The 25,463-nt window shown below is 38.4% G+C and overlaps 1 protein-coding gene and 2 long non-coding RNA genes across 9 annotated transcripts in view; 2 read left to right on the plus strand and 1 right to left on the minus strand.

Annotated features, from left to right (window-relative positions):
- The window catches only part of LOC132522215 (uncharacterized), a 116,479-nt gene extending 98,765 nt beyond the window's left edge, over positions 1 to 17,714 (plus strand). For both annotated transcript variants that reach the window (XR_009541116.1, XR_009541117.1), the window contains exons 3-4: positions 16,052 to 16,155; positions 17,518 to 17,714. This is a non-coding gene — a long non-coding RNA (uncharacterized LOC132522215). The remainder of the gene's footprint in view (positions 1 to 16,051; positions 16,156 to 17,517) is intronic.
- The window catches only part of NAB1 (NGFI-A binding protein 1), a 44,775-nt gene extending 22,760 nt beyond the window's left edge, over positions 1 to 22,015 (minus strand). For 2 of the 5 annotated variants that reach the window (XM_060152431.1, XM_060152430.1), the window contains exons 1-2: positions 21,669 to 22,015; positions 11,212 to 12,049 (exon numbers count right to left, since the gene is read on the minus strand). In XM_060152431.1, coding sequence (XP_060008414.1) covers positions 11,212 to 12,049; positions 21,669 to 21,985 — 1,155 coding nt within the window. In that variant the 5' untranslated portion in view covers positions 21,986 to 22,015. Of the gene's footprint in view, positions 1 to 11,211; positions 12,050 to 20,937; positions 21,042 to 21,528 lie in introns of all 5 variants that reach the window. The other 3 variants (XM_060152433.1, XM_060152432.1, XM_060152434.1) reach the window with 3 other exon arrangements.
- LOC132522216 (uncharacterized) overlaps positions 21,724 to 25,463 on the plus strand; it is a 76,337-nt gene continuing 72,597 nt past the window's right edge. For both annotated transcript variants that reach the window (XR_009541119.1, XR_009541118.1), the window contains exon 1: positions 21,724 to 21,857. This is a non-coding gene — a long non-coding RNA (uncharacterized LOC132522216). The remainder of the gene's footprint in view (positions 21,858 to 25,463) is intronic.

Below are 25,463 nucleotides of genomic sequence, written 5' to 3' on the forward strand. Positions count from 1 at the left end.
ACAGAAAATGTTTCACTTAAGAATATAAGAAGTCACATCATTATATAATGAAATCATAATTTACGAAAATCACGTTAGCCTTTACTCCTAATTAGTCCTACTGCCTAATTTCAGAAGCAAATCAAGTTATCTACATCTCTCAGAACTTGAACTAATCAAAATAGTCATCTTGGTTTTATTTATTTATATGCTTTATTTATTTTTGTTTAAGTAGGAGAGTTTATAGAAAATAAGCAAAATAAAAAGTTAAAAAATGTTCTGCATCTTATTTTGCTTATGAGAAACCAAGGGATATGATTTTATGATATGCTGATAATATTTCCTTAACTACAAGTGAGTATACATGGTCTTACAGATTTTTTTTTTTTTTTTTTTTTTTTGCGGTACACAGGCCTCTCACTGTTGTGGCCTCTCTCGTTGTGGAGCACAGGCTCCGGATGCGCAGGCTCAGCGGCCATGGCTCACGAGCCCAGCCGCTCCGCGGCATGTGGGATCTTCCCGGACCGGGGCACGAACCCATGTCCCCTGCATCGGCAGGCGGACTCTCAACCACTGCGCCACCAGGGAAGCCCCAGGTATTTTTTTTAAGGTGAACTGACATGAAAATTCTTAGGAAGAAATAAAAAACGATTTTAGTTAAGTATTTATAAAATCAGTAAAAGATAGCATTATCACAAATGAGGGTTATAATGGAAAATCAAGGTCTTGGAGTCACTAAATCTCTAAGATTCATCTAATTCAACTCTTTCACCTAAGTGCTAAATATTGCCAATATAGAGTTGCTAGTTGACCAAACACCTGTACTAAAATTTAAAATATCAAAGGTTATCCTAAACTGAAAATCTGTAATTTGTTTACTAGACTACAAAATGTTTTTCACATAATTTTGTCAACTTAAATAGATGTAAGTAAGGAACTGCCAAGAGGTATATCAGGCTTCTTTAAAAAGCAAGAAACATACTCATTCCAGGCATGATTGACGGCAAACTGATGGGATGTGATGGCAGAGAGACCTAGGATGAGTCTTGCTCTGTCACTTACCAGCTGTGTGATTTTGGACATGTAAAGACTTCTCAGAGCCTCAGTTTTCTCAGAGGCAAAATGGGATAATATCACTACCTCCAAGGACTGTAACAAGAAGTAAGTGAGAAGACAGCTGGCACAAAGTTGTTGTTAGTATTAGTTCTCGTTTTCCTTTGACAAAGAATCAGGCATTTACCTTTCTCCCTAACCAGTTATCCCACTTTATTCACAGTTTTTCTTACTTAAAATTTTTGAAAATACAGAGAAGCAAAAGAAAATGAATGCAGCATGCAGTCCTTCCATCCAGAATGACTATTAATATTTTAATGCATATTATTCCAGTATTTCTCTGTGTACATATATACATGTGAATGTAGATGTGTAACTTCCTTTCCTTCACTTACGTATGCTGCATTTTTTACTTTTTCATATATTAAGGCAGAGACTTGGCTTGTTTACAACAGTATCTGGCATGGTTAGTAAGCTTAATAAACACTGATTGACTGATGAATGAATTTAAATATCCTGTACAATGTAATTTTTACTACCTAGACATGTAATATTACATTGTAGAAAATAGCAATATATTATTTAAATCAACCTCACTCTGGACATTACCCTCATTTTTCATGTACTACAAAGAAAGCTGCAAAGAGCATTCTTTGTGCATCTTTACACACATATTCAGTTATTTACTTGGAATAAATTAGTACAAAGAGACTTCTTGGTCACAGAATATACTAAATTTTAAGAGATTTACATATTTCATCAAATTTCTCTCCAAAAAAATTGTTTCAAATCTTAATGCTACCAACAATTATATGAAGAGTTCATTTCCCAGAATCTTGACCAACACTGGCTGTTATCTAAAAGCTTTACCAATCTGATGTATTTTCAATGACTTTTGGTTATAATTTGCATTTCTTTGGCTATAACACTGAAATTTTTATGTTTTTGACTTATTTTAAAATCTGCTTGCTCATGGTAGCTGCTTGTTTCTTCTATTGCACTATTTTGTTTCTTAGGGACTTAAGGAATTCGTTATGTATGAAGAGCATTAACTCTTCATATGTAGTGGTTTTGATTTTTTTATTTTTTCATAGTTTGTCATTAGCCCTATAGTTTTGTCTTGAGTGCTATGCACAGAAGCTCCCTTCTTACCCTAATACATATAAATGTTCTCCTATAATTTAGTCTAATGGTTTTATTTTTTTCCACATATTTACTCCATCTAGAATGTGTTATGGTATGCAGTATATGGTATGATATAGGTATCTAATATCCTCCTCCCCAGATTTCCAACTGTAGGTTACACTGGCTTATTCTCAAATACAGGCATACCTCATTTTATTGTGCTTCGCTTTATTGCACTTTGCAGATACTAATTTTTTACAAATTCAAGGTCCGTGGTGACCCTGTGTTATCAGATGATGGCTAGCATTTTTTAGCAATAAAGTATTTTTTAATTAAGGTATGTACATTTTTTTAGACATAATGCTGCTGCACACAATACACTACAGTATAGTGTAAATATAACTTTTATATGCACTGGGAAACCAAAAAAAATTTGTGTGTCTCACTTTATTGTGGTGGCTTGGAACCAAACCTGCAATATCACCAATATGCTTGTAATGCGGCTACTGGCAACAAGGTTACAATAAGCCCAGGCTTCTTATTTTAAACCCATAACTGAAAATAAAAACATAACAGGAGGAATTTATTTTCAGCTTTCTCCCCTCCTCCTAAAGAATCCTCAGTAGATCAATTTCTTCCCTAAGTGCTTTTGACAGGCACAATGTTATAGGAGTTAAAAGTAAAACATACTTCAAAGAATAATCTCCTAAATAAATTAACTTCAATTTCAGCTTAGCAGTAGCTACAATGACCTTGAAAGATCCTTCTCAAGTTGCTTTTTATGTAGCTGTTTCTCTTTTGTACTCATAAATCTAAATTAGTATGGAGAAATTCTGATTGTCAGTAAGATATTTGAATTGACAACATTCAGAGGTACCAGCTCATTCAAAACTGCAGAAAATAAAACAATATTCTAAGATTCCTTCCATCATCCTACCAGAAACCAAGAAAAAAAAACATAACACAATCTTTGTGACTGAATTCAGGCTCCAACAGACCGAAAAACTATACTGAACTCTCCAGGCCCTCAGAGAGCCTTCTGGTAGAAAAACTGAGGCTGGAGAAATAATTATAGCTCACTCCAAGTTGTAACATGAAGCTGATTCATCAAGCTTTCCCCTCAGAAATGTATTTTCTCGATTTCATGCTCCCAGTTGTTAATAATTAAATCAATAACTATTATGATATATTTTAAATAGAAAAATGATACAAATACTCCAAAACCAGTAGTCATTCACTGCAGCACCAAGCTAGCTTTTTAAAAGTAAGTTTCTAATTTTGTTAAAAGTATAAAATAAGATATTCTCCCTCATTGGTTTACTTACTTCCTCCACTTCCTCCTTTCATGGCTAAAAATACCAAAATTCCATTCATATCTTCATGTAAAAGATTTCTTAAAGTTAGCTTTCTATTATTTTTAACTAGATTTTAAAACTTTCTCTACTGGTAGTTATAATCTTTAACAATCAAATGATTGTAACTTTCAATTAAGTTTCAAGTAAGTGTTAGCATAAAAATACTACATGAATGCTGTGTGATAGGGATGTGTGATAGGGAGGCTCTAAAGGCAATCAAGACTTTCATTTCTAGCACAGGGAGGGCTAGGTACCATGACCGGCCCCTCTCACATTTCTCACAGGAAAAATGTTGGCTAAAATAGAAGGAAAAAAATATCTTAAATGCATCAATAAGCCAGCAAGACAGTAAGAACGATTCAGGCCAAAATGAATGAAGACAGTATCTCAAAGGAGTAAGTTGAGGACAGCTGCTAAACCAGATGAACTTCAATCTTTACACCCTCATTGGGCTGGTGAGTGTGGGAAGAGAATAACAGGAAAAGCCGAGTATCCATCAAAGGTGAGGCTGAGGAGTCTACGAAAAACAATACGAAAGTACTACAGCCTGATGTAAGACAGAATTAGAAATATACCCATACCCCACAGGAGAATGCAAGGAGAATTACCTGTCTTTAACCTTGTTACTAAATGGGAGAGAACAGAAGATACTCTCCTGAGATTTCATAACCCCAAATCAGCTCTTCACATGGATTTTCAGCCCTAATTCACACTAAACAGCCTGAGAATTAATTTTCATAGGGTCCCAGAGTTATTATGTGCAGAGTACAGGTACCTGGTAGAAGCAAAAACAGCCTCTAGGAGAATCCATTTTCTTCCTAGGCCTCAAAACATTTTCACAGTTCCAAGAAATATGAGTTCATAGACAGAAATCATAAAACATCCAAAGAAACAAGGAATCAAAAGTAAAAACCAGCAGAAACAACAGACAGCAGAAACAGACCCTCAAAGATTTCATTTAAAGAAATAAAAGGAGTTGAAAATATGACTAAAGAGTAATATAGTAAAAATGACTAAGAAAAATTGAGAAGTCAGAAGGAGAGAAGAAATTGGGGCACGGTAAAACAGAAGATTTCAAAAGCAGACAGTAGTCAGATAACCACTGGCTTCTAAACACAACAATGAAAGCTGAAGGCCAAGGAAATGATATCTTCAATTACTAACAGAAAATAACTGACAATATAGAATTTGATACCCAGAATAAGTAGCAATTAAGAATGAGGGCAAATAAAGATATTTTCCAATGGGGTGAGGAAGGAGAGAGTTTGCTATCAGTAGGCCTTCATTAAGAAAATTCTACATAATGCACTTCAGGCTAAAGGACACTAATTCCAGATGGTAAATCTGAGATATAAAGAGGAGGAAGGGAAGAAATACAAAATAAAATAAAGGAAATAAATTCAAAACATCAGTCATTATAATAAATGTAAATGGACCAAATGTTGCAGTTAAAAGACAAGGAATGTAAGAGAATTTTTTAAAAATCCAATTATTGCTATTTACAAGAGATGTATCTAAAACATGGATTCAGAAAGACTAAAAGTAAAAGGATGGAAAAAAGAAGTAACACGAAATTACTAACAAGAAGAAAGCATATGTACTTATATTAATATCAAACAAAAAAGTTTTTTAAAACTAAATGCATTATTAAAGATTAATAAGGTTGCTGCACAGTACATAGAGAAATAGACAACTCCACAATCAGAGTAGGTGATTTTAACACACAACTCTTAGCTACTGATAGAGCAAGCAGACAAAAAAAAAAAAAAAAAAGTCTATAGAAGGTTTGAAAAACAGTTAATAAGCTTGTTAAAACAGACACATACAGAACACTCTACCAACAACTGCAGAAGCACATTAAAAACACTGACCACATACTGGGCCATAACTCATATCTCAACAAATTTTAAAGGGCTGGCATCATACAAACCATGTTCTCTGACCACAATGTAATTCAGTTAGAAATCACTGGGAAAAAGAATAAAGGAAAAACCCCCTCATATTAGGAAATGAAAAAAACTTCTTAATAACTCAGGGATTAGAAAAGAAATCATAAATAAAAAGAGAAATAATCAGAATTTAAAAATAATAAAATAACCACATATCAAAACTTTGGGAATAATGCTAATTCAATACATAGTGACAATTTATGGCCTTCACTCCTTACATGAGAAAAGAAGAACAGCTGAACATTAATGAACTCAGGATGAAATATAAGTTAGAACAATAAAATAAACTGTAAGAAAGCAGATGTAAACACAAACACAGCACAACTAAAAATATCAATTAAGCCAAAAGTGCTTCCTCAAAAAGAAGTTGGAAAAGCTTTTCTGTAAAAGGTCAGATAGTAAATATTTTAGGCTTTATAGGCCAGTCTGTGTTACAACTACCCAATGCTACATCATAGCTCAAAAGTAGCCATAGATAATACATAAACAAATAGGCATGGCTGTATTCCGATAAAAGTTTATGTGCAAAATCAGGAGGTGGGCTAGATTTTGCTCACAGGCTCTAGTTTTCAGATCCCTGAAAAGATTAATATAGTTGACAAACCTCTGGCAAGACTTGATCAGGGAAAAAGAGACAAATGTACAAACAATATTAGGTCTTAAAAACGATAAACGACTTTATGCCAATATGTTTGAAAACTTAGATGAAATGGACAAATTCTCAGAAAAATGTGACTTATCAAAAGTGACTCAAGAAGAAAGACTACCCTAATAGTCCTATAATCCACTTTTTTAAATAATCAAAAGGGAATGTCCAACATTTCTTTTCAAGTATTAGACGTTGCAATTGATCCACTCAAGCTGAGAGTTCGGAATTCAGCATCATAACTCACTAGTAATATGTTCAGGTCTAAGAGGTTCCCGGATTTGGCATTCCCCCTCTCTCAGAACTAAGACTGTTGGGCTTCTCTGAAACACTCAGCCTTGCCTTCTCAACACTACAGTGGTAACTGACCTAAACTTGGCATCACCATGTATTCTGTGGGCCGAGGTCCTTATGTTAGTAACCTGCTTAGCACTCCAGTTCCTGTAGCATTTCCACTAGCTCTACAACTTACCCACTAACTCCACATTCTCCTCTTCTTCCCCTTCCTATCCTTGAGTTCCAGAGCTCTTCAGCTGGACGTTGCTATCTGCTGACAAATATTCTATTGATATAATGCCAACTTGTCTATGTGCTTTTATTTCTGAATATTACAAGCCCCTACATTCTCCACGGCCTTGCTATTCTCAACTTTCAGTTTCTCTCTCTTTATCCATTCATTTCTGTAAGATTTGATGCATACTGCTTACCTAGTTTACCAAATACTCTGCCAACACACCTTTGGACAGATGGAACTCTGCCTGCCTGGACTTCCTTCTAGTACTGCTTCTGGGTTTGTCCCTTAGCACCTGTCCCACACCAGTAACTAGGCCTCAGCCCCTCACACCATCTTCATGGTCTGACTCCTATGGCCAGGCCATACTGAGCCATGTCCTAAGACCATCACTGATTCTCTAGCTTAAAAACAGTGTGTGTAACAATGATTCATTCTACAATTCTTTACTGTAAAATGTAAAGAATTATATATTTACAACGTATACTTGGAAACAAGTATAAAAATGCATGTAAGAATAAGAGGGCTTCCCTGGTGGCACAGTGGTTGAGAGTCCGCCTGCCGATGCAGGGGACGCGGGTTCGTGCCCTGGTCCGGGAAGATCCCACATGTCGTGGAGCGGCTGGGCCTGTGAGCCATGGCCGCGGAGCCTGCGCGTCCGGAGCCTGTGCTCCGCAACGGGAGAGGCCACAACAGTGAGAGGCCCGCGTACCGCAAAAAAAAAAAAAGAATAAGAATTTTATATGCTTGTGAGTTGAAAAAATTTTTTCAGGTATAGGTAACTTCCTGATTTTCATCTGCTCGTGACGTACTTATATGTCTTGAAAGAGAGTGAGTGTTCAGTGTTTATATGAAGAAAACTCTCAGAAATACTACCAAAAGTGAATTAAGAATAAGTCACGTATTTCCTTATTTAGAAACTGAGGACAAATTAGTAACATTCTTTAATCTTAGGAATTTGGAAAAACTCAAAAATCTTGCTCTCATTGTAAACAGTCAAATGAAAACATGTGAAATTATCACAAGTGTACCTAAAAGGTACACTTGACAGTACCTTCTTTCTTTTAATTCCCTCAGGATTTTGTGATTTCTACCAAACTCTTGAATGGTTACTAGTTTGAAGCAACTGTCCTGATACATAAACTTCTATCCTAAACTATATTATTAGACCAGACTCACATACTTGAGTTACAAATAATAAGTGGTCTAAGTTAAGCTTCACAAGCCACACTTTCCAAAACCCCCAACCCCACATCTCAGCCACTGGCATTCATTTTGACTGTTCCCTTATTTTGGGAAACCCACAATGGTCTCATTACGTAAATACCACCTGTGCCTATTTATCCAAAGAAGCAAAGAGCCCCTTAGCAAAAGCAAAGTGTGAAATAATTCACTTTGCATTTTTTTGAAGTAGGTTGGGATTTTTTTAAGTGAGGTTGACAGGCTTTATTAAAGTCATCTCTTTAACATACTTTTGCTTTAATAAAAAGACAGGCCCTTGACTGTGTTTCATCTGCTCTGTTTTAAAAATTATATGAAAACTGGATTATAGCATGAACCTAAAACTGCCAACATGTTTTGCCCTTTGTTTCCTATTACTGATGACCTTGTAGTAGATTTCTCTATTGGTTCATAGGTAATGAAAGTGTCAAAGTGTATCCGAATTATAATGCTACCTGAATTTTCTAGATCAACTCACAAGTTCTTGTGAGTCCATTATTGTATGGCAACAATATATAACAATTACAAAAGGATATGCCCAAAATAGATCAAATCACAGAATCCCCTGTGACTAATTTTGCTAACCACTTCTGATATTAAGCACCAGTATCCATTCATATCTAAAATAATTTATTTTGTTTTTTTTGTTTGTTTCTTGTTTTTGTTTTTGTTGCTTGCGGTACGCGGGCCTCTCACTGTTGTGGCCTCTCCCGTTGCGGAGCACAGGCTCCGGACGCGCAGGCTCAGCGGCCATGGCTCACAGGCCCAGCCGCTCCGCGGGATGTGGGATCTTCCCAGACCGGGGCACGAACCCGTGTCCCCTGCATCGGCAGGCGGACTCTCAACCACTGCGCCACCAGGGAAGCCCTAAAATAATTTATTTTAAAATATCAGATGGTGAAATTGCTGAAGACAAGATTAATATACAAAAATCGGCCAGTGATAGTAATTTTAAAAAGCAGGAAAAAATTTCATTTACGATTATACACTTTTATATCTTATATACCTGTATATATATGCAAAATAAATGTATGTTTATGATACAGACATTTAATATACATATATAATACACAGTATTTGACCTAACAAGAAATGTGCAACACCTATGAATAAAGAACTAAGAAATTACTGAGGAATATAAAAGATCTAAGTAAACACATATAGTATATTACTGTACGGGAGTTTTCATTATTGTAAATATATCATTTTTGTCCAAATTAATCTATACCTTTAAGGCATTTCTAATCAAAACACCAACAGAAATTTTGGGGAAATTTGACAAATGCATTAAAAATTTCATTTGGAAGGAGAAATGTGTAAGATTACCTAAAAAAACAGAGGCTGCAGAACAGTACTATAGAAGGGGCACTTGCCTTTCCATATATTAAAGTACATTATTTAGCTACAGTAATTAACCTAACTCTATACTGGTGAAGGAATAGAGAATTAGACAAATGAAATCACACAGGACAAGATCAATAAATATTACTATATAAAATTAAACTTCCACATGGCAACCAGTCTGAAAGGTCAAAGGACAAATGATAATCTGGGAAAATGTTTACAACATAAGACAAAGGTTAATATCCTTAAAATATAAAAAGTTCTTACCAATATTTTAAAGGTTAGACAAAACAACCAAACAACTCCAACATTAAAACAAAGGATATGAATATAAAATTGGATGTCTGTTAAACATAAGACACTCACACTCACTAAGGAAAGTTAATTTGAGCAATGATAATTTTTTCATCTCTTAGACTGACAAAGATTAAAAATGATAAATGCAAGAGAGTGGAAAAATGGACACCTGCGTACAACGACTGTGAAAATATAAATTGCTGCAGCTTTTTTAGAAGGCAATTTAGCAGTATCTACTAAAATATTAAATCTACTTATTCTTTGATCCCAATTTTACATGTTGGGACTCTATTCTATAGGAAAACATGCACAAGTCTGTAAAGATATATATGTGTAATGTTCACATCCTACCATATATAAAATTTTAAAAATGGAAACAACTTAAGTGACATCAAAAAGTGAATGGTTAAGATAAATAACAGCACATTCATATTGTGAAATATAATATAACCCATAAATGAATAAGGTAGCTCTATATGTAATCACTTAAAAAATATATCTAATAGTACACTGTACTTTGAGTATATTGTTAAGTTTAAAAAAAAGGATTTGGAGGAAGAGTGTACAAAATATGATCCCACATTTGTATAGGTAAATAAAGAATCTGAATGTTTACAGATTCAATCACTTCACATCCTTTTGTAATGACTGAATACTTTTTCAATAAATATATAATATTTTTTGTGTTAAAGTATAAGTCTGGGGGGAAGATCTAATGTTTCTAACATGAAATACTGCATTCAACTGAACATTTTTTTCAAGGAGAGTTTCTCTTTCTTCTAATGGATAAATGGCTATAAATTTTAGCTATGAAATCGTTTTTTAACTTTTGAAATGCATTTATTTTTCAAGCATTTGTTGGGTGCATTAGATTCTGAAGATATAAAAATGAATGAGACATTTTCTCTGCCTTGAAGAATCCCAAAGTATACTGTGAGGGATAGACCAGTATATATATAAGTACAATAAAGTGTTGAAGTTACTGTGACAGAAGTGTATATTATACAGGGATAAAAATGGAAAGGAAAGGTCACTTGGGGGAAAACATATCAAAAAAGACTTAAGCTTATGCTTGAGTCTTAAGGTCTTAAAGATGCTTGAGTCTTAAATATGATGTGTTGGCCAGATAGACAAGAAAAAGGGAGTAAATGAGAAAGACACATACGTATATGCATTCTTCTGCTTAAGCAAAGTATTTCTGGATAGAGTGCTACAAAAATAAAATGAGAATTTTTAATGCCAAATGTCAAACCAAAACAATATTCAAAGCTATAATAATTCTTCTAACATTCATCTAAAATAATTTTGTTTTCTATGCTAGCCGAAAATCACTTTAAGTTGTGGTTATTGTTTACAAATTTTTTTTCTAAAAAAAGTCTACAAAAATGATTTTTGTTCTACTTAAAATCTCATTTTATTTCTTAATTAAAAGACAAACTGCCTGGTACATGCAAAGACTTTATGCTCTCACTGCTTAAATTCTGATATTTTTCTAAAAGTCACCCTACACTGTAGTTCCAAAGCTCAACGTGTTTGAATTCAACACAAAAATACCCTAACACACACAATAGATATGGTCTATTTTCACTAAAGAGTTACATTTTGCTAAACCTAAATGTCTTTAATACTGCTTTCAGGTAATGTATCTCCTTAGCTGTAAACTATTACCAGATTAATCTCTAAGAGACACAACACACCACATATGCACAAAGAAAAATGTGGGCTTTTTACCTCATGAAGCGTGAGATGTTTCCCGTCCTTTCTCTTGGAGTCAAATCTGCCATATATTGCACTATATTTTCGAATTTCCTCCTCTTTGTGTGGATCATCATCACTCATCTCAAAGATGTGACCAATCATTTTGGCCAACTTCTTGTTGGTTTTTAGCAGCTCTTTCACTTCGTTTAAGTCACTTTTCGGCAGCGTGGGGGCCATTCGTTCCACACACTCGGCTACAGAGAGCGCGGCAGCAGCATCCAGCGCCTCGCTACTTTCTTTTGGGGAAGCTGGAGAGCCAAGGTCAGCTGGGGAGAGGCTGTGCTCGCTCTCAGTGGCATGGTGGCCTTGCCAGAGTCGGGACTCACTGATACTCTGCAGCGCTAAGCTCCCCACCACGTCTGATTTCCCCTGTCCCAAGCTCTGCACACAGGTGGTGGCAGCACACTTGGGGATTTTTAAGTGAGGTTCCCGGGCATTGCTGTTCCTTTCATAACTGCTGCAGGATATTCCCAGCCAGGTTGGTGATCCCTCTGGTAATTTATAGATGGGTATGCTACTGACAGGCAGGGACGTCAGCGGCTGATTGAAAAGGCCAGGGTTTGTAACCCAGTCTCTCAAAGCCTTCTGTAGCCTCCTAACATGAAGGGGCTTGCTAGCCATGCCCACGAGTGCCATGATTTCCAAGAATTCCTCTTCTCCAGCTTCACAGAGTTGCTGGACATCATCACCACCTTGTTGGATAAAGGCATCAAAATAAGAAAGCAGATTGGCTTTTTGTAATATTCTGTACAGCTGCAACTCCCCCAGGGTCCTGGGTAGGGCCGCGGCCATTACTGTGGATGGGCTTAACCTGCAAAAAGAAGAGGAAATACTCATCACACTTGCTCCAAACTTCTTAAGCCTATCTGTTAGACACTATAGGATTTAAGAGTTCAGTATGGGAAGAATAGAAAACAAGCAGCATTTGCATAGCAACTGACTGTTAAGGAAGCATTCTCTCTATGCCTAAGTTATCTTATTTTACTCTCCTATCAACCTTAATGGTCAATATTCAGTAATAGTTTCCATTTTAAACAAAAAATTATAAAGGCTCAAAGAATATAAGTAATTTGCCTGAGATCTCACAAATAGCTAAGCAGAAGTCTAGGGACTGAAACCAAGGCTCACAGGGCTCTATATCCCATATTTTTGACTATTCACTTTGCTGCTTCCATGGTGTGGACACAGAGGCAAAGTGAAGGATAATCAAATTCAGAAGGGGGTAAGAAGTATACTATGCTACCATGCACTGAATACTTATTTTGTGTCACACTGTATGACAAACACTTTATATTATGTCTAATCCTCACAACAGCCCTGTGAGATAGGTAGAGTTAATTCCCATTTTATAAAAAAAAAGTAGCAAGATTAGTCTGGCAGGCAGAGGATGAGAGATTTCAGTATGAACTGGAGTTGATAAGATAGAAGGTGGTATATTTAGGAACTGAGAAAAAAGAGGCAGGAAAAATTCAGACAAGACTTGGTGATCACTTAGATGTAAGTGATGAAAAGGAGAGGAAATGTCTAGAACTGCAACAGGCATTGGGGATACAGAAAATCAGGGATGATGGAATTCCCTTTCAAACACATGGCACCTGAACATGGCACAAGGTAGAATGCTTAAGTAGAACTGTCCTGTGTGCAAAATAACAGACTGGAGCCTAAGTGCGTCTCAGGGTTAGAGACACAGGATGAAGCCAAGGAGGGTGGAAGATCTCTCCAAAGAAGCAGCAGAGAGCCTAAGACAGAGACAAGGAACCAATACTTTTAGAGCTCAAGCGAGGCAGAGAAGTCTGCCTTTAAAGAGACAGAACAAGACCCAGCAAAGCACTGCTTGACCTCTTAGCAGCCTTTTAAAGTTATTCACAGTTGCCTGGAGACCTTCCACAGGCAAAGAGGCGTTGGCCAAGTACTTCCATTTAAGAGAAACAAACTTGTAATCAATGCACCTTTAGGATTAAAAGGACCCTATAGCCCTCTAAGGGCAAAAATTATAGTAGGCTAAAAGAATACATACACCAAAGGAAAGTGAAAGCTCCACTCTCAACTCAGAAAGTAAGGAGCAATTGTTAACTGGGAGATAAGACAAGCAGAGGAATATTAGGAACACCAGATCACCACATTTGGGACTTCTGCTTTATGCCATCAACCAGAATTCTACCCAGAATTCCAGTTTCAGTCATCCCATCCAAGGAGAATGCATTTCCCTACCACCTAAGGACTGACTCCTGGGAAGCCCCCATCTCCTGGAACCTCTGTGTCATCCACAATCTGCTCTAATCAATTACTGACCTCCTCAAATTTTATGGTTCTTTATTTTATAAGGGCATTGCCAGGTGACCTGATGACTTCCCAAGATACATAAAAAAAGACTGCATCTGAGCACCACTAAACGTCTGCTGACAGCCAAGAAATCATGTGGGGTGCTTCTGAAAAAATATAATTTCCTAGGTCCTTGGGTTGCATCTCAGCAGACTCTCATGATTTGGCAAATCTGGCAAACTACACTAGAGGATCCCTATTTAGTGCACTCTCTGGGCACCATGAACTCCTACAGGTTTTGAGACCACCGTCATGTTCATGCCACCTCAGTTCTCTGGAAAAAACATTCCTGCATCTTCTGAATCACCCATAGGAGGATCTGCTTTGTCCTCCCACTCCAGGGGAGACTTTTTGGGGAGAGAATCTATCATCCAGCTGGACACTAACCCACAAAAACAAGCTCTTGGGAGTTACAGACACAAGTTAAAGTCTGTATTGAACATTATACCAAATGGAAGGGTTTCTAGAAAGTGTCTGAGGTAGAGGAAAGGAAACCTACTTTCCCTTCATACACCTAATGCAATAGCTCCACGGGCTTTCAACTCAAGAGGATACACACAAAAAAATATCCATACACACGCATAAATATATATGTATGCACATACACACACAAAATCATTTTTATAAGAGGACTGTAACCTTGCAAGATTTATGGTGTCATCAATTATCTCACCATAAATACTCCCCCAAATTATGGAATAAAGTAAAAATTACATGAGAAAATCTAGAACAGATTTCTTGAATCTTTTTATGAGCAACAAGAGAACAAAGAATATATGATGGACAAATGTAAAAGAGAAACTAAAGGAGAACTAAAAACCCAAACTTAGGTTTTATTCTTCTGAGATAAGCCAAAGATTTTAGAAAATATTAATTTTCAACTTTTATCCTTTCTCATCTTTACCCAGAAAGAAAGGAAACCCACTAGTTCCTAAGAGAAATCCCTTATGTTCCGGTAAGAAAGTAGTTATGATTATAATATCCCCATAAGGACTGATAGGACCCAGTGTACATTTCCAAAGTCAAGACACCAGATGAAAGATAAATAAGTGAACTATTTAGACTCCCAGGAGGCTTTCTAAAGGCCCACACTTACTGCTGGGAAAGGAGTTTTCTCCCTAAGCTTTTTGCTTTAAGAGAATGTTTCAGTTTCCTACAAAGCCTGTTGGGATAATTTAAACAACCACCACTTCATGCATTAACTTGATTTGATTTAAAAGAAAATTTTTATGAGATTTTCTGTTTTTACAAACCCTGTATCTATTCGTGTTTCGACATGCAGGTCAAATAAATCAAAAGAAAACTTCATCTCTCCAATCTAAAGTAAACATGAAAGGATCCTAACACAATGCTATATAATATAGGAAGCTGCGAGTAGAGTGAATCTACTCAGCTGCAAACTCCAGTTACCTCGCCTGTTCAAGAGATGCTGGAACAATCATGCTGAGTGTGACCTTTTCATAAATTCCACAATTAAGAGAAACCGGTTACCCATTTTTTAACTTCACTCAAAAGCTAAACCAAGGGCCTATATACAGCAAACCTCCACTTGCACCAGCTTAAATGTTCCTCAGCCTGGTCAGCTCCAGAGGAAGAGGAATTAAACAATGGACTCATTTAAGGCCATTTGTTGTTGTTTGTTATTCAATGATCTATTTTAAATGGTAATGATTTGTTCCTGAAGCTTTTAAAAACAAACTCACTTTGGCTCCTTATGGGGTAGGATCAGTCATCTGCCAGATTTAAACTATGCTAAGTGAAATAAGGAGCTGGTTTGGCTCAGAAAACTTGACTGGTCAACTCCAGCTTTGTCCTCGAACCACAACACAGCACTTAATATGAATATGGGAAACAAAACTTCTCTGACTTTCTCCAAGCTGGGACGTGGGGATTTAGAGTAAGGCAGAGTCTTTAATGGTCACAAGGGAAAAGAAGAACTATTCCTTCAAACCTGCCTCAATCTGTTCCAAGAAGCTTCAGCCTGCCTTCTGTCCTGGCTCCTCGATCAAAACTCTCGAGGAACTCCTGAGTGATCACCAGCTTTTCTCTTTAACCTCTCTGCAGCTTGACATCACTCCTTGAAACACTCTTCACCTGACTTTTTGCTATATTATGTTGCCTTCCCTTACTCTATTGTAAGTGCAGGAATTTTCCAACGTTTTATATTAGATCCCATTTCTACTGTCTTTCCATATTCTCCCATGATGATCTCGTCCACTCCCAGGCTTCAATATCACCTATAGCAGACTGACCTCCAAACTGCTATCTGTAGCTTGGACCAGTGGTTCGTGGAGTTCCTGCAAAGTGTTCTCAAATCCAAACATACACCAAGCACTGTCTCACACATAGGCATCTACTTTGCAAATAAAAGTAAATAAATACTTTGCGATTTAATACAAACTCATTTAAAAGTGTAACTGAATTCACAGTTGTTGCCATTATATCAACAAACACTAAGCAAAATTAATGAGTACTTGTTTTTTTTTTTTAGTTTAAAAAGTGATCTTCATACCCGAAAAGTTTGAGAACCCAAACTTTTTCTGATAATTCAGCATTTCAACTACCATGTGGAGATTGTCAAACATCTCAAATTTGGTAAGTCCAAAAGCAAGTGTGTTATCTCATTTTCCTCCCTTCTTCCAGATTCCCAAATCTACTCTTCCCAACTCTCATTTCTTTTAGTTGCACCACTACTCTTCCAGTTTCCTGGATTAATAAAAGTAGAGATTCCTTTTTTTTTCTAATTTTATTGAGGTATAGTTGATGTACAATATTATATAAGTTTCAGGTGTACAACATAATGATTCACAATTTTTAAAGGTCATATTCCATTTATAGTCATTATAAAATATTGGCTATATTTCCTGTGCTGTACAATATATCCTTGTAGCTTATTTATTTTATACATAGTAGTTTGTACCTCTTAATCCCCTTCCCCTTCCCCACTGGTAATTACTTGTTTGTTCTATATCTGTGAGTCTGTTTCTTTTTTGTCATATTCACTAGTTTTATTTTTAAGATTCCACATATAAGTGATATTAATCAGTGTCTTTCTCTGACTTATTTCACTTAGCAAAATACCCTTCAATTCCATCCATGTTGTTGCAAATAGCAGAATTTCATTCTTTTTTATGGCTGAGTAATATTCCATTGCATGTATATACCATATTTTCTTTATCCGTTCATGTTTCTGTTTTCCTCTTCCTTCCTCCAATCTACATGTCCTTAGGCCACATCACCACCCTTTTTCTTTCTCTGCCTCAAAAGCACCTAATTCTAATTTTCCCCTTGCTTCTTGCCCCAACTTTGAAAACAGCTACCTCACCTTCAATACTTCCCATACTGCAATGCCAACTTTATCTTCCTAAAGTACAGGTGTGGCTCTTTACTCATCTATGCAAATCTCCCCACTTCATGGAGAAAAAAATCCAAACTACTCATATAGGCATCCCAGACCTGTCCAGCCTCCTCTGTGGTCCTTAACCTGCCCCTATGCTCATGCCAAACACTGGACTTTCCTCAAATGGTTCTTCACAGAGAAACTGTTAAGAATCAGGATACAGACGAGTAAACACACACTTAACCACTCTGATAAATGCTATGCCAAATGTTATCTTCAATACATAAGGAGCCATGGAACAGAGAAGCAGACTGCCATGGTCCTGTAGAACAGGTTACCTTAGGCTACAGGCTCCTTGATGGTAGGGACTAGTTCTCATTCATCTTTTATCCCCCTCTACTCCCAGCAAAGCGTTCAAGGTAGAACAACATCTCTATAAAGGCTTCTGTTGAATGAAACCCAACATTTGAGTCAGAATCTGATCAGCAGCCTCCTTTTATATTCCAAAAGGAATAACCTCTGTGTAAATTAGGGTCCAATCTAACAAAAGCACATCCTGCTACTTTACCTACAATCTTTCTCATTCTCTCATCCTCAATACTTCCCCTTTTTTATAGCCTGTGTGTTGGATTCCCATAAGATGGCCGGATGCTCTCCCTTTACAGGAACACACGTGGTTGCAGCGACAACAGACATCATGTTAGCCCAGCCCCAAAAGCAGCCTTTTAAGTCAATTTCAGGCACGAGAGATCCCAGGTCTCTTTCCTCTTGGTTTCAACAAATTAAAATGTTATCCCCTAATAAACATCAATCCTATAAATGATCATTAGACTCAAATGCATTCATGAACACTACACTTGAATCTTCCTCTTCGTGATGCAGGAAATATATATGAATACACACACTTTTATGAAGTCCATGGCATTCCAAAGAAGAGAGACTCTGCCAGGAGTGGGGAGAAACCAAGGGAAAAATCCTAGTAAAATCTGACTTATTTATGCAGAGGACTGTAAATTCCTGCCTCCCAACACAGCCTGAAATTTTTACTTTAAAATGATCTAAGTTAACAGCAAGCTCTTAACAGACTTCTAAAAAAATGTGAAAAAACTTGGGAAGCGTTAGCTCACGAGTCACTTACAGATTAAGGTGAATTAGTTCCACCAGACTGTTTTCCTCTAACACCTCTAACACCTAGATGAGATTCAGTACATGCTAAGGGAATGAAAGCTAGAGATGGGAAAAGGCAAGGAAGGAGATAGGAAATCTGAGGCGAGTGACCGCGTTTAAAGCCTCGGAAGTATTGCCAAGGTTGGGAGAATGTAGCCTGAAGGTATAGGAGCCTGGGGAAAGGGTACAATGGGTACACTACAGGTTGAGACTGGAAAGGTTTATGACAAGCCAGAATTTGGCTTAGGGAAGGATAAGCCTTAAGCCTAGGAAATGAATTCTTCTCATTTTTGTCCCAGTCCTAGAACTCAACCTAAAATACTTAAATGTAGTTTAGTTACATGATGGGTTATTTAAGATAGCAGGTCGACCCAGGTCCTCACTCCTGTGTATGTGTTTTAAGTACCAAACAATTTAACTAGGCATATTTATTAATAAGCATGCAGGGATATATCCTAAGTCAAGATATTTTTGGATCTTATTACTGTAATAGCTATGAATTAAACATATAGCTTCTAATGAATTAACAGTAATTTAGGAAACTTAAAATGTTCTCTCCTACTGATTTTTTCTGAATTCTGAATGAAGCTGGAAAAAATTTCTTATAGACCTCAAAATTTTAATTAAAGTTTCAGTGTATAACCCTAAATTTATCAAAGTTAGAAAAAAATCAGATTTATTTTGCAATTAAACAATAACTTAGCTGTGATACCAACAGGTAAACACTAGTATTTCATATAATATGGCTGGAAATTCTTCAATCAACTAACAGTCAAGTTATTCAACATACATTAAGTGCCATTTGAGCATGTAGTATGCACACAGTACATATAAATTTTTTCATTTTTTTCCCAGAAATTTATCTTTAAAAATTATTAAATTAACATACTGTACAAGTTAAGGTGCAACTCTCTAAATACAATGTATTGAGAAATGACAAAACTATTTGAAAGCTTAATGGTATGTTTTAGCTGTGAGAATTCTGACGAGGATTGCTACTTTTTCCCCCAAAATCAACTTCTCTAATTTCCCACTTGTTCCATTGTTAAGTTTAAGGGAGTATATTCTACTACTGCACTAGTTTTTGAAAATGTCAGATCAAAAAGGAAATTTGCATTTAATATAAAAACTGTACTGTTTTTCATTCTACTAAAAAGAATGAACGAAGCAGTTAAAATAAAACTAAATCCAAAGCAAAGGGGCTAGGAACCTTGTATTATGCTTAAGTGGGCATTATTTATTCCTTATTATTTTTAATAAACTCCACATGAAATATGCATACACAAGATGATTATACAAGCAAGATCTTAACCTGTTCAAAACATATTAAAAAATGGTCATTTCCATGAAAGTAACATAAAATATATCATGCTTCTGTGGTATCCAGAATACAGCTTCACACTTAAAGGTAAATTGTACAAAGCTTTTATTTCCAATAATGCACATGAGTAGCACCAACAAAAACAACCTGACTTACCATAATGGAATAGATGAACCCCAAGTCTTAGGACAGAGTCTAGATCAACGGACACAAAAACCTGACATACTTCTGTTTCCATGCAACCATCTTTTACTTTAAATTTTTAAAGTTCATGCAATAAATTCTTCAAAGGTCTCCCCCACTTTGTCATACATTATAATTTCTTTCAAAGCAGCCACGGTACAAACACCCAAAATCTTTAATAAGAAATCAATATGCTCTTAATATGTGATTAAAAGAAAATATCTAATACTTTAACTGATTCTCCAAATAGCAACAAGGAGAATGAAAATATATTAACTTTTCTACAGGGCAATGGATATTTACTAGTCATCAAAAAAGAAAATTTTTAAATTAATTTAGCTGAGATTATTCAATTTTATTAATAATTCTGAAACAAGACAAGATGTATTCACCAGATATATCAAATTATTTATTAGCTATATAAGCTCACTAAATTTCCTTGTATCAGCTATAGTATTCCTAAGGATTTCTGTCATGTTCATTACATCCACAATTAGCAGGAAGAATGAAATAAAAATCTACACTGCCTCCATGTTTTTATTATTATTATTGATTTATTCACATATAATAGGAAATCACCAGAGCCAAGGAAAACGAAATTTTTCCAACACCAGGATGGCATATTAACTTTTGTGCAAGATGTTAAAAATAGTAAAATTAAAACAAGAAAGCTTCCAATGGTTCCTTAACATTTTCTTTCAAGACTTGATTTTCCAATAACTAATAGTCAAACAGGAATAAAGAAAGCTGACCTTGCCAGACATCTATAAATTCTCAAGAGAACACTTACATGCAAGGTAATACCTATAAGGACAACATAATTTTTAAAACTTAACGAAAATACTAAATGTTTCAAATGCTGGAAAATGGAGGAAAAAAGGATATCCCCTGAATCTAAGCCACCTTTACTGGCACTTAGACTAGACTAGAGGCAGCTTTTTAGGTCTTCTGGAAAATATCAGTCCCCACCCGAAATAGAGAAAGTAAATCCTCTGCATCCTTTCTCCCAATATTCCTTCTTAAAACCCACACATAAATCAGGACGTGTCATAATCTGGTATGTTTTAGAGGAGAAATTTTTCAAAAAAGTGAAAATCTAAGAAGGTATTTCATGGCGTGCGCACTTCTCTAACAAAACAGCCTAGCATTTCCTACGTGACTAATCTTTTTAAAATTCAGTTCCTATGCAATCTAATATTATCTATTAAAACTGCCAAAATATTTTTAAACAAGATCCGAGTATCTCCCTCTCAGCTCTGATCTTTGCACTCCTTAAGTTTGCAGACACGTCACTGGCAAACCAATTGGTAGTGACAGGTTACTCCAAATCAACTCTTTCGGAAGGAAATTTTAAATTGACATCTACCCCCAAATTTTCCATGCCTCCCGGATCTCACGTAGTGAGGAATTAAGTATATGCAAGTCAAGGATTCCTCCTGATCACCTGCTGCAAAACGTGGTCTGCGGAACCTATAAATGCAAATATATTCCAATTCAATTATCCTTTCCCCCAAGATCTTACAACAATTAGGCTCACTCGAAGTGTCGTTTCATATCTTGCGCCTTGTGAACCCTGACAATGCAGCCCATAAGCATTTGATTGCACTTGCAACGTTTCTCCATGAATAAGGTCACAGACTACTGCATCCAAAGCTTGTATGTGCCACATGTGTTTGCAAATCCCACACTCGGCCTTAACGAGCACGAGTCTCTCGCTTCCATCGCACCTCAGTGCCAAGTTTCTGTAAGCCACTTCCAAACAAAACTCTCCTTCCGCTTTCCAAAAGAAAACTACATTCCAAAGGAGAGGATACCCAGGACGAAAATTAAGGCTCTAAGTGCAACACTCTTACAAAGTAAACAAACCAACAAAAAGATTCTGCCCCTGCGGAAGGTGGCTGCAAAACTCTGGGGCCGGCGCGCGCACCCACCGCGCACCACAGACCACGCAACCCACCACCGCTCCGCGCTCCGCGTCCCGCGCGACGGCCCCAGCCAGGTCAGGAGAATGGACGCTGCGCCCCCGGCTTTCTGGGAGGAGAATGCACAGGTCGGCCCCGCTGACTCGCTCGCCCTCTTCTCGCTGCCCCTGCGCACCGAATTTCTCCGGGAATCGCCCACACGAGCCCGATGCCGCCCTCTCCTTCCGGCGGCGGCCGCGCGGGGCCAGCTGCCCTGGACGCCCGCCTCCCCAGGTGCCGGCGCGGCCCGGAGACTCCGCCGCTCCAAGTTCGCCCGCGGTCGCACGAGCTTGAACGCATCCCGCAGTTGGCGGACAGCCAGTTGGTACGTACTAGGCCAGTGGCTGCAGCAGTCTTGGCGCGCTCTCCCCCAGGACGCCTTAGCAACTCCGAAGTGACGGCCCCCGGCTCTCTCTCATTCGGCTGCTGCGGCCGGGACGCCCCCGCTCCCATCGATGGGGGAAGGAAAGGTGGTGGGCGCTCTCTCCCTGCTCCCCCCACCCCCAGCTAGGGCCCGCCACTCCTTCCCGCCCGCCAGCCCCGACGGCGCTCGCTCGGCCGCGGTGGCGGTGGCGGCGGCTCCTCCCGGCGCGGGCGGCGGCGGCACCTCCCCCGCCGCGTCCTCCCCCCTGCTCCCCGCCTCCCTTCCCTCCCCGCGCGCGCTGCCCGTCCCCTCCCCCTCCCCCGCCCGCCTCCGCCGCCTCTACCCCCCCCACCCCGCCCGCTGTCACATTGGGAGATTCCGCTCTTGGTACATTCGCCGCTCTGGCTCCCGCCCACGCGCGGCCGAGTGACGCAGATCCCGGCGTGGGCAGCCGCTGGGCGGGGGCGGGGGCGGGGGCGGCGGCCGCCGGGGCCCGGGCTCGGCCTCGGCCTCGGCCTCTTCCCGCCGCCCCCTCCGCGGAACCCGGAGGGCGGCCCATTCACTCGGCAGCTGGGAGGAACCAAGTGGGCGCCCGGGAGGGGGCGGCTCCCGCGAATCCTGCTCCCGGCGGGGGGAGGGGGCGGGAAGGAGGAAAACGGGGGTGGCGGGAGGGAGGGAGGGGACGTCGCCTCGGGCCTGCTCTCCAGCTGCCGAGGGAACTGGGAAGGTTTGCAATTTAAAAAAAATTTTTTTTTTTAAATGTGTGAGGTTCCCAATATAGTGTTTCAAAGAGCACGCCCCGCCAAATCCAACATCCCCCGGGAGGCTGATTTAAAAAAAAAATAGCACGCTCAGCCCACTAATCTGGGCGCCCGTCTCGCCTCTGCTCCCGCCCGAGCCGGCTTGAGGCTGGTGGGCCAGGTGCGCCCCTCCCGGCCGGCCCAGGCATCCTGCGGGAAGTGGGCTGCGACCGCAGGGAGTGGGGGTGGCAGGTGCGCGGCGCTGGGAGGAAAACTGGCAGTTCCAGAGCATCTCAGCCCCGCCCATCTTGCCCCGTGCCCACCACCGTCCTGGCGTAGGGAGGAGGGGAGGAGTGGGAACCCACAAACCCGAAGTGAGGCGTTGACAACCGTCTTGTTTGCTGGGTAACTTAATTCCAACCTTCTCAACCCTCCGGAAAACCTGCTTGTTACTTTACTGGCTAATATTTTCTATTTCCACGGTGTAAAAATCCGACAGCGCTAGAACAGTCCTGGCGTGTGTTCGAATAGAGTTCCCAAGGCACGCTGTAGAATTTTTGAGTTTGGGTTGCATGAACTTTTTCTAACCAAAGAAAGTATTAAAACACCTCCAAAAATGTACTTAAACGATTGCCAAAAAATTTGGAAATTTGTTTTAGGGTCTATTTTTCCTTTCTTTGCAAAAACGGGAAAAGGGAAGAATTCCTCGAATTTTAGCATTGTGTTCTTGAAGTGTAGAGAGCATCTAGTAAATCTAAAACTACTGCAAATACAGGTAAAATTCCGTTTAAACGTACATATACAAACAGCTTTATAGGAGGCCAGTCCCACATCCTGGCTGGCCTCCCAGAGTGTGCCTACTTTGCTGATGGGGATACAAGGCATTCTTTGAGATGGGAAATTCTTCATACCACATCTTTATGTTGCAGCAATGGATGGGGATGATAACATTGAAAGAAAAAAAACCTTATTAAAGTACTGAATCTTTCTTTTTCTTTTTGCAAAAACATGTTATAGGAATGAGTAATGCCACAATGGAATATATATAATTAAACCTCTTTCTCCAGTATTAGTGAAAGGTTCTGTCTGGAATAGTTGTGTTGATTTTCATATGAATAAGCATGCTTACTTCCTTGAATTTTTTTTCAGCGGAAGAATCACTACTGGAAGCGTATCTTAGCCTAATTGTCTCGGTTTTGCAGCTGTGACCCTATTCTGCTAAAGAGAAAGTTAACTTCGGTTGTAATAAAATAAAGACAGCTTTTTTGGAAAGATATAGGTTAACAGATTTTCAAATGAACAAATGAAATCTGCAGAATTATTTTCTTCCGGTTCCTCTCTGGAATCCTGATGTTTTGCAAACATTGTTTGTTCTGAACAGCTAGAGAAAGATAATTTTCTTCCATAAAGATGTACAATCAGTGATTCATAAGTCATGAAATGAGTAGTCTTACCTGGACTTTTGAGCCTCCCAGTAAAATTGTTTCCAGAGTTGGAGGAAATGACATTAAATCCTCTTCCCAAACTTGTATCTGTCTGACCAGCACTGAACATAATGCTGAAAAGGAAATGTGTCAGGGCAGATAGTTTTTTTTCTGACTTGTAACTGGTTATTTCTACAGTTAAGCACTGAAATCTCTCCTTGTTTGTTTTCTGAGCACATTTAGGTAGTATATTTTTCCCACATTAAGAATGGCATTTTTGGCCCACTTTGCATTGCCTTAAACACCCATGGTACTGGGGGAAATGGGAGGAAGCAAAATGAAGGAAAGATAAAATTTTAAGCTTTTAGTATCTAATTCTGTATGTCTGTATGACAACAGTGTAGTTAATATGGCTGCTCAAAAAGAGAATGGAGGCATTCACCTGTATCTGAGACAGCTCAGATAAAGAAACATTGATTCTTATTTACCTCCTTACCACTTACTTTCATAGCCAGTGCTACCCCTGAACACCACCTCCTCTGCAACACACACACAGTCTTCTGCCATTCCCAGGCCCTGGTGGTTTGTTAAGGAACAGCATTCCATCCTGTAAGGTAACAGTTATGGTTTCTGATTATTCTATATTCCATTCTATCCTGTAAGTATGTCTTACACTTCCCTTGAATTCAGTAAATTCTTAAAATTCAGTAAAATTCTTAAAAAAAATAATTATTAAAAATACTTCGGTGATTAGTGCATTTGCAAAAATAAGGGGTTTTTGGACAAAAAAAAAATTTCCACATTGTGAAACTAAAAATAAAGTTTTTAATAAAAAAAAAAATGTAGGGCTTCCCTGGTGGCGCAGTGGTTGAGAGTCCGCCTGCCAATGCAGGGGACACGGGTTCGTGCCCCGGCCCGGGAAGATACCACATGATGCGGAGCAGCTGGGCCCATGAGCCATGGCTGTACCGCAAAAAAAAAAAAAAAAAAAAAAAAAATGTAGAAAGTTGATAGTGGTTCTGACATTAGAGTGAAAGTTTCCCTGAAAGAGCATTAGTTTATTACTTTTAGAAAGATTTCTTTAAAATGCTTCAGTGATTCAAAACAAAAGAACAAATGATTTTAAATATTCTTAGAGTAGAGAAGGAATAACACTATGGCTTGTAACCTACAAGATCTAAGATATAGTATAATTCTATCCTGTTGTTCTTCTGTTGCCTTAGAACAATTCCATACTTAACGAATTTTCCACTCTATGTGGTGGTGGTCCTAGAGTTAACTGAGTCCTGTGTAATATTCATAATATCAGAAATATAATTTAAATTTCACTTATTTTACAATATGAAATTTAAAGTTTTAGATGTATATGTAGATTAAATAGATTTTTTAGTGTATAGAGATTT

The sequence above is a fragment of the Lagenorhynchus albirostris genome, chromosome 6 (genome assembly GCF_949774975.1).
Source record: "Lagenorhynchus albirostris chromosome 6, mLagAlb1.1, whole genome shotgun sequence".
Lineage (NCBI taxonomy): Eukaryota > Metazoa > Chordata > Mammalia > Artiodactyla > Delphinidae > Lagenorhynchus > Lagenorhynchus albirostris.